At 40.5% G+C, this 13,197-nt stretch overlaps 1 protein-coding gene across 2 annotated transcripts in view; it reads left to right on the forward strand.

Moving 5' to 3' along the window:
- cnsta (consortin, connexin sorting protein a) overlaps positions 1 to 12,909 on the forward strand; it is a 19,956-nt gene extending 7,047 nt beyond the window's left edge. For both annotated transcript variants that reach the window (XM_020589961.1, XM_020589962.1), the window contains exons 5-13: positions 796 to 826; positions 1,730 to 1,816; positions 3,658 to 3,739; positions 5,075 to 5,096; positions 5,340 to 5,379; positions 6,489 to 6,958; positions 7,434 to 7,598; positions 9,330 to 9,483; positions 9,642 to 12,909. In XM_020589961.1, coding sequence (XP_020445617.1) covers positions 796 to 826; positions 1,730 to 1,816; positions 3,658 to 3,739; positions 5,075 to 5,096; positions 5,340 to 5,379; positions 6,489 to 6,958; positions 7,434 to 7,598; positions 9,330 to 9,483; positions 9,642 to 9,850 — 1,260 coding nt within the window. In that variant the 3' untranslated portion in view covers positions 9,851 to 12,909. The remainder of the gene's footprint in view (positions 1 to 795; positions 827 to 1,729; positions 1,817 to 3,657; positions 3,740 to 5,074; positions 5,097 to 5,339; positions 5,380 to 6,488; positions 6,959 to 7,433; positions 7,599 to 9,329; positions 9,484 to 9,641) is intronic.
- Positions 12,910 to 13,197: the final 288 nt, after the last annotated feature.

Genomic DNA, 13,197 nt, shown 5'->3' on the forward strand with positions numbered 1-13,197 from the left:
CTTTTTATGATATATATATATTTATATTCAGACTTTCCTTATATATATTCTCAAGTTTCATTCAATATATTCAAATTTCAATCAATATATTCAGACTTTCATTATATATATATTCAGGCTTTTATTATATATTCTCAAGTTTCATTCAATATATTCAGCTTTTCAATATCAGCTTTTATTTCCTGAACAGCTTGCCATATTATATGTATATATAAAGTTAACATGTATCTGAGATATGAACGATTTTCAGGTATAGTGAAAACTTTGAACTGTGTCAGAACAGTTACGTAGAGAGGTCATTCAGTCGTCGCCACCTCTCGCCTTATTAGAAATGCGAGAGCCCTTTGTGCCCTCCCTCCGAACCTCCCTTCTTCCTCTCCCTCTTACACACACTTCTCTTGTTCTGGATCAGCTGAGCAGCCTGAAAACAACACTTGCTAAGGAAAGGTAGAGTGTCCACCATGTCTCTCCTTCTCCTGTCTCCTTGTCAGTCCTTCTCTTATTTTCACTATTCTCACTGGTGTATAATGGTTCTGACATCAGATTGTTTTTTTTTTCTGTCATAGCTATGTAATAGTTCCGGTATTGCAGCAGTAGCAGTTCATTAACTCTCTTTTAGGTCAATATGATGTGGTGTTTCAGTGTTCTGTACTGATGTATTTACCCATTTTATTTGTCCAGAGCCTTGTGTTGTGTTGTGTTCAGGAGCCACAGTTGCCCTCGTAGCTTCTGTCACTTAACAGATCTGATAAAAGCACATGATTTTAATGATGTTTATAATCTCTGTCTCTGCAGATTGCTGAGACCTTTGTCCTTCAGGAAAACTGTATCCTTATCACATTGCGTGTGTGTGTGTGTGTGTGTGTGTGTGTGTGTGTCACTGTGTGTTGGAGGATGAGGAGATGGGGCGCAGCTTTGCCAGCTTGTCCATATACATATTTTCTTTTTTTTCTGGGCTGTCTACTACTGATCTGTTGTTTCACACACTACTTTTGGTACCTTGAGGATTCAGAGCGACTTGTTGCATTAAAGCTCCAGTGGATTACTTGATGCCTCACCGCCTTTAAAAAGAGCAAGAGGAAAGGACTGACAGAGGCGAAAAGAGTGGAAAATAAAAAGGATGGAGGGATTAGAGAAAGAAAGTGACAATAGATTTTGGTAAAATTATAGAAAGAGAAAAAGCACTAGTGTCTGAGCAGAATATCCAGGTGCTCAGGGAGTAGAAAGTAGATAGATACTTAGATCTGCTTTGTTGACCTGATGGAAAAGAAAACTACAGTATGTTGCCAAAACAGTACTCTTCTAAGATGAGGTAAGATGAGACACACTCATACTGAACTCAAGCTCAATAAAGACGAAGTATAAAGCAGCAGCAGGAGGTAAGAGAAGGGGGCCTGTGAAATGGAAGCAGAAAGACAGCATGAACAAGCACTAGAAATTTTGACAGATCTAATCAGAGCAAAGAGACACAGTGGGAGGGAAGAAATGAAAGAATCAAAGACAAGGCCAAGCTGGCTTAGCCATGTCATGCATGTATAGACAGAGAGAGAAGCATCAAGCAACGTCAAAGACAGATTGCTCATATCCATAAACATGAGACTGTATCCTGGAGCGCTCTCTTTGTCTTTCTGTATTTCCAATAGAGCGGATCACAGTTGGTACGGTTTTTAAGTATCTAAAACAAACAGCTCTCTATATGTTCTTTTATATATTCTCAACCTATAATCAGACCAGTGGGCATTATGGTGTATCCAGCTAGAGAGACTTTATCACCAGAGGTTACTGGACAACCTAAATACTCTACAGGAGCAGTGGGGTAACACACGTGCACCTACAGCAGCACATGTACATCAGATGCACAGATACCCAAATTAGTGTATATTTTAGTCTATGCAACAAGCTACTTACTGAAATATTCATAGTATAACTTAACCAACAAAGTGAAAGTCTACTGTAACATCTAAGAATCTGTGATATTCGCATGTAATAAAATAATGTGATGGTGCAAAACACTTTTTATATAAAATTTTATATAGATGGCTACACGTTAAAATGAGGCTTGGGAGTCACTTTACATTTTGACCCAATCCTCATCATTGGATGCGCTCATAGCACAGCTGTCACATATACTACTAAGCAACAGTCAGCAATGTACTCGAGTTGCCAGTGTTTGACTCCAAGTCGAGTCTCGAGTCTTCAGTGTTCCAGTCTGAGTCGAATCTCAAGTTCCAAGCATTTGAGTCCCAGTCACCTGTTACTGGAGTCAGAGTGATCAAGGTCCTATATGAACACAACTGACACAGTTGACCATTTTATATTCCAAACTTTCTAACAGTGTATTGCAGAGGTCACGCTCGACTTTCTCATTATCCGTCATTTTGACAGGGTCATAAAAATTCAATCATAATTTATTATTACCCCTCAATTTCAATTTTTAACAGCATTTTACATTCATTTTCTTTTCATTTTTTAAATAATTAATATACAGAATGAGCTAATGTGCAGCCACTTTTTATATTGCCACATAAAGCAGATGACTTTTTTTTTTTTTTTTTTTTTTGGTAATGACAGATGACAGCAATGGTCAGTAAAAATACTGCAACCAGTGTGCATAAATAAGCAAATATGAGCATTTCAATTTTACAAAGTTTGACAATTACCATTAAAATATGAACAACTCATTTAGAAGAAGGTCAACTAAATGAACTGAACTCGGAGGTGTTTGTCACTAGGTTTCTCATGGCCCTTAGAATTTTGATCTGAAAGCTGAACCCGCACTCTGCTGCCGCAGTGGGGACAGGACTTGCCAGATCCACTTCAGCCAAAGTTTTGATGTTGGGAAACATTTTTCTCTGGAAGTGATTAGAAGTGACTCTGAATGAGATATTTCCCAAGCCTGACACAGTCACTTAACCAGGAGGAATCCACTGCACATGCTCCTTCTGCACTAGAGGCGCAGCCGCACCCCTCTGTGATCCGTAGCGGTCATGGATATGCTCCGTTGCTTCCAGTCAATGGCTTGTCAACGGGCTGTCGGCTCCCAGATAGCGAGGTGCATTGAGCAGGTCTCAGTTGTTCCTCATCTACTGCATCAGTTCCTCTTTTTTTCACCTCATTTATCAATGCTATAGCAACCATTTGGGCTTTTTAGTAGCTCTTAACCTAACTATAAGTTAGTGTTGATCGCCCTCTGTGTTCTAATCTGCCAGAATGATGGATGGCCTTCAGATTTTTAGTCATAAAAAAAAAATTCTGTCAATTACAGAAAATATTCGGTTAACAGAACCTACTGTGTATTGCATCACCATATTGCTTGGCAAACTGATATATAAAAATCATTTATAGAAAAGTGTACAGTTAATGGAAGTACATACTGTGAATACAGCATGATGCAAATGAACAGGCTTTAATATCGGTATCTTAGGCCAAATTATGATATATACTGTATAATGTAGTTTGATTGATCATATGATGCAAACTTTATCAGGAAACTTTTAGGATTATGGGCCTAGGTTGCATTAATACTTGTATTGCTTATAGGGGAGCTCAGCTCTTAGAGGTTTTCTCATAGTGTATTAGAAAAAATATTCCACATTCACTCTCCATGTTAATTTTCCCCTAACTGCCTCTGACTGTGTCTCTCTTCATCTCTCTTAGAGAGTCAGTGTAGAAAGACTTCTTCCGACCTGGAGACCCAACATCTGGACACTCTTAAACACATCTGCCTGACGCACAGTCGGTCAGTCTCACTGTGTGTGTGTGTGTGTGTGTGTGTGTGTGTGTGTGTCTGTGCATATACTCTTCTCCTTTGTATTGTTTGTGTTTATGTATTCATTGTTACCAGCTCAGAACATTTTCTGAAAAATATTTTTGCTTTTAAGGCCTCATTGTTGGTCTGAAAACACCTGTAGAAACTTGCAATATGTGATTTATTTTGCTTGGTTGATGTGAAGTGATCTTAAGTCCAGAATATTGGGAAATAACACTTGTTAATCTTAAAAATAGTCAGACAAAGAGAGCAACATGCATTTTATTGCAGAAATGATTCCAGAGGAAGTGGGAGTCAGTTGGTCTAGTTCATCAAATTATAAAATACAACAACACAACATCTCTGTGTTTTGTTAATTAGAAAACTAGTCAGCAGTACATGGAAGAGGATGGGGGTTTTATTCAGAACTGTTATCCTGTAGCTCGGCTCCTTTGTGACTAAAACAAGCGAGGATTGGTAGTATATTTCAACTAGTTAATTTTATATGAAAGCATTCTCTAAATGTATGATAGGGTTTATGCGCTTTTAATTTCACAGCACAATAATCAGTTGAATGAAAGTTTACATCTTGTGTGCTGTTGTAAGCACTTGCTGTGTGTGTTCTTGTACTAGCTACATAGTGAGGACTAAAGTATTTTTGCTACAGAGTGAGGACATTTTGGCCAGTCCTCACTTTCTGAAAGACCTTTTTGAGGGTTACGATTTGGTTTTAGGGTTCAGGTGTATGTTAGGGTAAGGGCTAGGCATTTAGATGGTTAAGTTTAGGGTAAGGGGCTAGAGAATGCATTATATCATTATATATCAGAAAGATAGAAGTACGTGTGTGTGAAATGCGTGCTCATTCAAGTATAACAAACTAGCCAAGTGAAGCAATTTTTCAATATTTAATAGGTAGTCCTCAGTGTAGGTTACCTGCCTGACACGCTCTTTCACACCGTACACACCTGTACATACGCTCTCAGACAGGTGAAGTGTGTGCATTTGTCTGTATGACTGCGAGCGTGTATATCCTTGTGTGCAGCCAGCACTGCAGTGAAAGTTTGAACATATGGTTCTTTGCTGTTGCTGCGCTTTCAGACATTTGAGCCTTCATACTGCTAGGGTTTCACTTCGCTTAACTCATGCACACACACACACACACACACACACACACACACGTTGCAATAGCCAGGGGAAAGTGTTCAGGCTAATATTAGATTAGGAGAGTAGAGAAGGAGCACCCGTCTTTTGCGTCTTCCTTTACTAAAACCAGGAACAGAGCTTCATTTTTCTCACTATCGCACTCTTTCTCTTTTCTGTTCACAGGCCAAGGGCGAGAGATGCTGTGGTAAGGCACTCATCATTTTTGTTGTGTTTCTGTCCCTGCAAGAGTGCGAGAGAATGTGCATACATAAGACAGGGCAGAGTGAATGTGTGTTTTGCATTTTCACTGACTCACTGATGTCATGTTACATCCATTTTAAGTGTCAGTGGTGTGTACCTGCTGGTAATTTATACATTACTAAAGTATTTGTTATGTAAAAGCAGCACTGCATTTCGACAGATATATATTTGTGTTTTGTGTCTACAGCATCCATCTGTGGACTTTTTGAGACCTGCATGTACCTCAGGTGAGTGAGTGTGTGACAGAGTTGGTGTGTGGTGACTACAAACCACAACTGGGTGGATTTACACTGTTGCACTGCTCTTTCAAGGTTGAATGTATGAACTCAAAGTTCAACTAAAAGTTTTTGAAAAAGCTATTAAGTGGTTCTTAGAGCAGTGATAAATGTTCATGCTCATCTTATGTAATGCTTTGGGATGTAGTTCATATGTGGCATGTTTATTTAGGCTAAAGCAAGCAAAGCCACTTGTATTTTGACCAAAGCTCTGATTTAAGATGAGAATTTTAATTTGTGGACTCCCTGATATGGTTTAGTGGTTGTTTTTAAAAAGAAGATTGTGATCCATCCCATTTATACTGTGTTATCTATACCGCTTATCCTGAAGAAGGTCAGAGGGGGCTGGAGCCAATCCTAGCTGACATTTGGTGAGAGGCAGGGTCCACCCTGGATAGGTCACCAGTCTATGACAGGCTGACACTTAGAGACAGAAAACCACACACACACACACACACACACTTACTCCAATCATCAGTCACCAGTCAACCTAAGCTGCAGGTTTTTGGACTGTGGGAGGAAGCCGGAGTACCCAGAGAGAACCCACGCAGGCACAGGGAGAACATGCAGACTCCACATAGAAAGGCACTGGGTTGGCCCAGGCTCAAATCTTGAACCTTCTTGCTGTGAGGCAATTTTATAATTTTTTTTAATACACAAGAGATATTTATGCATCTTTTTGGTAGTTAATAGGAAAATCCAGTACAGTTTCATGCGCCAGCTTCAGGCAGCGAGTATGCGGAAAATCAGATGAAGTCATGTCCCATTGAATTTTACACACAGAGTGTAACTGTGTTGAAAAGATTTATTGTAAAGGTTTTATGCATCGGCCCTCAAATGTGTATTTGAGAGCAGTTCTGCCTCTAGTAAAGACATTGCTGCATATAATGCATGCTGTCTGCATAGAGTTAATTGTGGTGACAAACAGTCTGCATACATTAATGGCACTAATTAACTTTAGTACATTTCTCCAGCAGAGGAGGAGAGAACCCACCTCTCCTTCTACCACCGCTGAAATCCACTCTACTCTCAGTTTATCTTTTTCATTTTTTTCCATCCAGCCTATCAGGTTGACGGAGGGATGGAGCGAAGCTCAGAAGACCCCTCCTGTTCTCAGAGTAGCCATCCAGACGTTTTCCATAGGTCTCAGCTGACTGACAAGGAGCACAGCGACAGAGGAGGAGGAGAGGCGGAAGGAGAAGTGGAATACACCATTACAGTCATAGGAAATGGTCAGCACCCCTCTATAGCTGGAGGAATGGATCAGTCCAAGCCCGCAGAGCAGCAGGGAGGAGATTTAGGTCCTGCACAGGAAAAGGAGGCAAAAAGGGAAGAAGAGGAGAAGGGTGTTGAGAAGGCAGCAGAGGCTTTGGAGATGAAAGATGAGGGAGAGGAAGAAGAGGAGCAGAAGCAGAAGGACAGAGCCTGTCAGAAAGCTGTCCCAGCAGAGAGCCTGTCCAGCGGGGCAGAGGTGGAGGTACATCAGCTGCAGGAAGCTTTAGCTGAGGAGAAGCTACATGAGCAGACACAGGTATACATCAGAATGTGTTGACTACTTAAGGCAATTTAGCTTTGAGGTTTCAAGTTTATTTAAAAACAAATCAATGTAAATAGAAAAAAAACACAGTCCATAAATTAAAGCCATGCACTGTATGTTCTCTGTAGGTTTCTCCTATGTTTAGGTATAAATTTTACACTTCACTTTCCTAAGTCTGTGTCACCAGGACCAGTGTCATATTTGTTTTCTTCTGTTAATGAGGTTTTTGCTTGTGTAGGTTTCTTAAGCAATGGCGGCTATTGCAGTTTATGCTAACTACTCACTTCCTCTCTTTATCATAATGAATGAGTTGTGCTATTCCTGGGAACAACCTACCCATCACTGGTTGTCGTCAACAGCAGGAACTTTAGTGGTTTAAACCAGAATTGTACTGTAGTAGTCAAGTAGAGAGTAGAACATCAAATGTAACTGCTGTCTTTGTAACTATATATTGATATGTATGTACCAGGAGACTCCTGTTCCTCAAGAGGCTCATATGAAGCAGCAGGAGCAGGCTGAAGAGGAAGAGGAAGAGGAGGAGGAGGAGGAGGAGGAGTACGAAGTAGAGCAGGCTGACATCATCAGAGAAGCTGCCTCACTGGACAACATGGCTAAACTCATCACTGTAGAGGAGGTGAAGATGTGTTTTTCTGTGGATGAGTGGGGGAGAGTTTAGCAAGTTGCATTTAATTAGTTGGGTAATTTAGGGCATTTGTCGATCCATTTGTGTAGAGGAAGGATTATGAATTTAGCCTGGCATGATTGGTGACACTTTGCGGTCCTTTCAGCCCGACACAGTAGCTCTTGAACTCAACAGAAAAACACTGGGAGGACCACAAACACATTTTAAAAATGTTAACGGAAAACTGGTGATTTGACGTCTGTTGGTATCTGCCCATTAGAGCTTTTATAATGGACAGCATGGCGCCCCTGTGGAAGCACACCTAATGGTATTACCTAGCCATTACTGTGAATCCTAGACTATGGATTTGTTTGCCAACATGATGTTTATCTCTGTACTGAGACAGTTTGACTCTGAGGAAGAAGTTGGAGAACAGGAAATGTCATGCACTTGCAGTGTCAGCATCCAGCAGGATTACTGTGTTGTTACTCTGATACAATTATTTGATTGGTGGTGTCATATCTGTGTCTGATGTGTTCATCAAAAAGCTTTTTTTTCTATTATTGAAAGACAAAAAAGGGCGAGACAAATGGCAGCTGCAGAGATGGAAGGAACCGAGGTGCGGTTGCCTGCTTTTATCACCTACAGGAGAGCGGGCAGGGAGATACTGTTTAAGCTGCAGTAGCTGTAATATCGGGCATTACATTGTTACTACATAAAGTAATGTTAGGATAAGCCGAAGTATTGTTAAATGCGCACTTGGACAAAGTTTTGCATTTTAAACTGTTGTGTTGAGCCTGGGATGAAAGTCAAAATCTAATGGGCATAATGTCTTTGATAGGAGACAGTGTTTCCCACAGAATTAGATGAATAGTGCCTCTGTGCTTGCTGTTGTTGTTGTTGTTGTGCTGTTCATGTCACACAGTAGCATGTTGGCCGCTGCCCTCCTCCTCTCCAGTACATCTCTGTCTTCAGCCAATCACACTGGTTGGGCCTGTGTGTTTTCTTGCACTTCTAACCTGAACTCCATTTTGCCAGTGTATCTGGTCCAGACTGTCTTTACGGCTCCTCAGGATGAGCTCTTCAACTCTAGGAAAATCTTCTTCTATTTTTCAATATTCCTATGGGCTGGGGGAGCAAACATTCAGCCTCAGAGTTTAGGAATTAGCATTAACTTTATCCACTTGTTGAGCAGTCCATATACCTCCATGCTATGTAAACTCAGCAGTAAACTTTAGCTTGACAGCTAGATTACTAGCTAGATTGACAGCATTGTGTTATGAACAAAGACACGGAGAGGATGCGGGACATGGAGTGGCTGAGTGAATCACTGTTCTATGTGCAGCTCTATAATGAAATAAGATTGTTTCTCTTTTAAATAGTAGCCTATAAAAAGAAAATCAAGAGCACTATGGCCCCATTCTCTTGAACAGATAAAAATAAATTAATTAATTAAAATGGTTGACCAGATATGAGTAAAGTATTTGTGGGAAACACTGGGACAGCAGTGCCTGCTACTGTGTGACAGTGAATCTGATAGAGGGAGCACTGATAGGTTTCAGGTTAAGTGCTGCTGATTGTGTGGTGTACTGCCACCTGGTGGTCATGGCCGATGACACGTTCTTCCTCATACACAAACAGAAATAGGATAGGAGTAAATAGAAATTGTGGTAATATTAGTATTTGTGTCCAAATGTGCTAATGTCTCTTTGTTTTTTGTTGGTTTACCTTCTCTCTTCACAGATGTCCCCTGCCTCCGGCCTGGTCTCCATATTGAAGAAGCGGAGTGTGTGTGAGGACAACACGAGCCTGTTTGCCGGTTCACTGCCCCGGCCTGACAAACCCACGGCCAAAAGACGTGTCCGCTTTAGAGTTCCTGATGACAGCTATGAGAATGGTGTGTGTGTGTGTTTATTGCCTATGACTCAGAGATAAATTTAACCTACACTAAATGTGCAAATCCATTGTGACATTGTTCAAAATTGTTCCACAGTACACATTAATCTGCTCTTGTGTACCCTCCTTCCAACTCACTGTGTCTTTCTTTCTCTGTAGACGTTGGCGGTGGGGACTCCTGCCTGCTTCTCTTCCTGCTTTGTCTGGTTACCGTAGTGATCAGCGTGGGTGGCACCGCCCTCTACTGTGCTCTGGGCGATTCCCAGTCCTCAGTCTGTCAGGACTTCTCCAGAAATGCAGACTTCTATGTTGGCGAGCTACAGCGCAGGATAGCACAGATCCAGCACTGGTTCACTCCTGGGTCATAGCAGCAAACAGTTTGCCAACACTGAGAGCTGCTGTTTATCACCGTAGGTCCCAGCTGTTTCTGCTGCTTCCTGGGACAGTGTGTTCTGAGGTGCCAGGGAACTGCTACAGTCTCTGCCACCGTGTGGTCATTATGCTGCCTAATTCGCTATATGAGTATATCAGACACAGTTTGCACTTGGAAGTTTACTCTGTTGAGTTTTTAGTCTTCTGTGAATCCAGCTCCAGGATTCATGGAGACTAAAAGTCATTGGTCAGATGTTCCTTTACAAGACAAACTCAGAAAGAAAAGCAGAACAGATGGAGAGTATAATTGAAGAGGAAGGGGAGGACGCGCTGACCTACACCTCTCTCAGCCTTGTCCAGATAAAAACAAGATGGAGACCAGGCCAGAGGTTTAAAATTTTGACTTGACATAAGTGTCTTGTTGAATGAGCCGTTTCCTTATTCACTGTCAACCGGTGTCACTTAAATTTCCAATGTCACCGGTAGAGAAATCAACTATGATTCACTCTGGACTCAGCTTCCTCAGTTAACAATAAGAACAAAGTAATACCAGCTGTGGAGATGTAACAAATGTGTAATGTATATTTTGTGGATTGAGGAGCACAGAGAGCTCTCTCCACACGCACTGCACAAATAGAAAATGACCCAGTGGACATTTTACAAACTGCTGCAACCACTGCTGTTGCTTTTATTGCTGACTTTTTAAAATTGCAAATGAAATTTTAAAACGAACAAACTTTTCTGTGGTCTACTACTTGGAATGAAATCATGTATTAATCATGTCTTAAACCTTTCATTGAAAGTTTGGAGTTGCTTTGTGTCACCGGTGAATACACTATATTGTCTGATTAACAAGGATTGTTTTGGTACTTATCAAAACTGAGCTGCTGATGGACAGCAGGCACATCAAGTGTGTCTCAAGGGGAAACCTACACATTTTTACATATAACAGCTGCGATGCTAGGTTATGCGTTGCATTTGCAGTTGCTGAAGAACTCTGCACACAGTTGATGTGGCTGACATGTCGCTACCTTTTTTGTATAACTACCAACAATGGATTTGCAGAGAGCTGCCACTGGAGACTCAAGGTCCAAACTGTTCAGTTATAGGTTCCTATGAGCTAATTTTAGCTTTGGTGTAGCATAAGCAACATGTAGAGAAACACAGTGCACCTGTGTATATATTGTCAGAAGAATGTTTATCACGTTGCACATAAGACTGGTACGGTTTTGTTTTTAAAGATATTGCAATATTTCCACGGGAATTGTTCTGTTTGTCCGGGACTAAATGCAGGCTTGACATGATTTGATCAGAAAGAAAAAAAAAAACCCAAATCCACCAACTGTTTTCAGGTTCAGTGTGGAAAGAATGTGCCAGTGAACATGAGCTATGCACAGTAAAAAGTGATGAATGAGAAAACAGTTATTTAGCAGACATGTTCTGTGTCAGGCCTTGACATTGACGTGATCATTTGAAGCACTGTGTCAGCGCAGCAATACCTGGCTGTGTGTTGTAGAGGATACTGGGCATCGTCCTTAGTGTGTGGAAGTTATTGTTTACAGAATCATTTTTGGGCAGCGTTTGACACCACATTTAAAGCGTAGTTAATATTTGTTAGGGGTAACGTGTTCCTATCTACTGAAACCTCTCTGGGTGGAGAAGTGATGTTATGTAAAAGTCTTACCCTTTGCTCATGAAATCCACCCTTTATCCTCACAACCTTGCTTCAACTGATCATTGTAAAGCAGATGTTAGTCTTAGTCTCATCAGTTTACTGTTTAATCTCAATTTCTGCTGAGTCAGGCATCCATAGTTTTAATGTGTGAACATACTGCAGAGTTTGGTGTCCTGTCCATTATTTTGTACCGAACTGGATGCCACAGAAAGTGGCCTAGAAAAACCACATATCTCACAAAGGTCCTAATAATCATGGCAGTCAAGAGCAAAAGGACAGATTCACGTGTCTGTAACAGTTCATTAGAGAGATGAGGTTTTCCCGGGATGTAAGAAATAGATTGATTCTTGTTTTTGTTTGCACGTCTTCTGGCTGGTTCAGATGACCATCACTCAGATAAGCTTATTTAATCTTTTATATAGTTTTAAGTATTTATAATAATAGATATTGCAAATGTAGGTGATTAAAAGAAATCTTTTGTTTTAGTTTTACTTTGATAAAGAATTGGATCTCGTGTTATAACCTACAACTGCTTTCTGAATACCATCATCTGGGTCATTGTGATATGCTGTTGATTTTCATTCACTTTTTGTTAGTGCTGCTGTCAGTAACACCCAGACTCTTAGAAGATTCATGTTTCTTCCATCTGTGGGCACAGGGTGAGCCTCATTTCTTTTATCTGTTTATTAACAGAACATTTGAAATCCTTTTGTGTGTGTACCACTGTCAGTGACCATCAACCTGATGTTTTAGGGACTGTCTAAAGACATCTTTACACTTTGTTCTTATAGTTTGTTACAAGGGAGATGAGTCTTTTCCCTGTTGTCTCCTGTTAAAGCTGTTTGAAAAAAGAAACTTCTTTGTGAGCCTCCATTTTGTGTCTTCTGCAAAAATACTGCCCTGCATTCTTGTTTATACAACTAAAGGGTATTGGCCAGATGTAGTATTTAGAAATTCTGAAGGTGATTTGACAAACATTGCTCTGGTACTAGATGGGTTACAGTAGGCTGTCTGTAAGTCTCACAGTAATCTGCTTGACTCAGTCATGTAGCAGAACATTTACCAGGGATGACATTTAACATAAATAAAACAAAGCACAGTAGCCCAGTTGATTGTGAGCATTTAGGGTTTTACAGATTTGGCCTCCTGAGAAAACTCTGTTGGGGTGTACAGTCATGTTACACATCCAAAGCAGCATGGAGTCAACAATCTATAGACTGAAACTTACAAGGGCCGTGTTCACAAAATTTTATATGCATGGTGATTTTTTAAAAAGCCATGAAGTACATTTCCATGTATCTCTGTTGTAGAGTAAGTTTGGCTTCTCTGACATAAGATGCATGTTTGAATTTGCTGGAAAATAAACCTCTCTGCCTGCTATATATTATAGCTATTATATTTATTAGTGACACATTTATCAAGTGAACTGCTGTGTTCAGTCTTATTTTGATGATGCTAGTTACCTATTTCAGTAGTCTGAGGGCTTCTCTTGATATTACCTGAACTACCTCATGAACAGATTTCATTAGAATGTACTAGAGTAAAGTCTAGGTTGAGAGGTTGAAACTGACCAGTATCACCTTCATGCAGGAGGATTTATTGCAGGACTGCTGGTTTAGGCTGCATTAGTTTTAGATTAGTTTACCTAATAAACAGGCAAACGAGAGT

Source organism: Monopterus albus, unplaced genomic scaffold (genome assembly GCF_001952655.1).
Source record: "Monopterus albus unplaced genomic scaffold, M_albus_1.0 scaffold10.1, whole genome shotgun sequence".
Taxonomy (NCBI): Eukaryota; Metazoa; Chordata; class Actinopteri; order Synbranchiformes; family Synbranchidae; genus Monopterus; species Monopterus albus.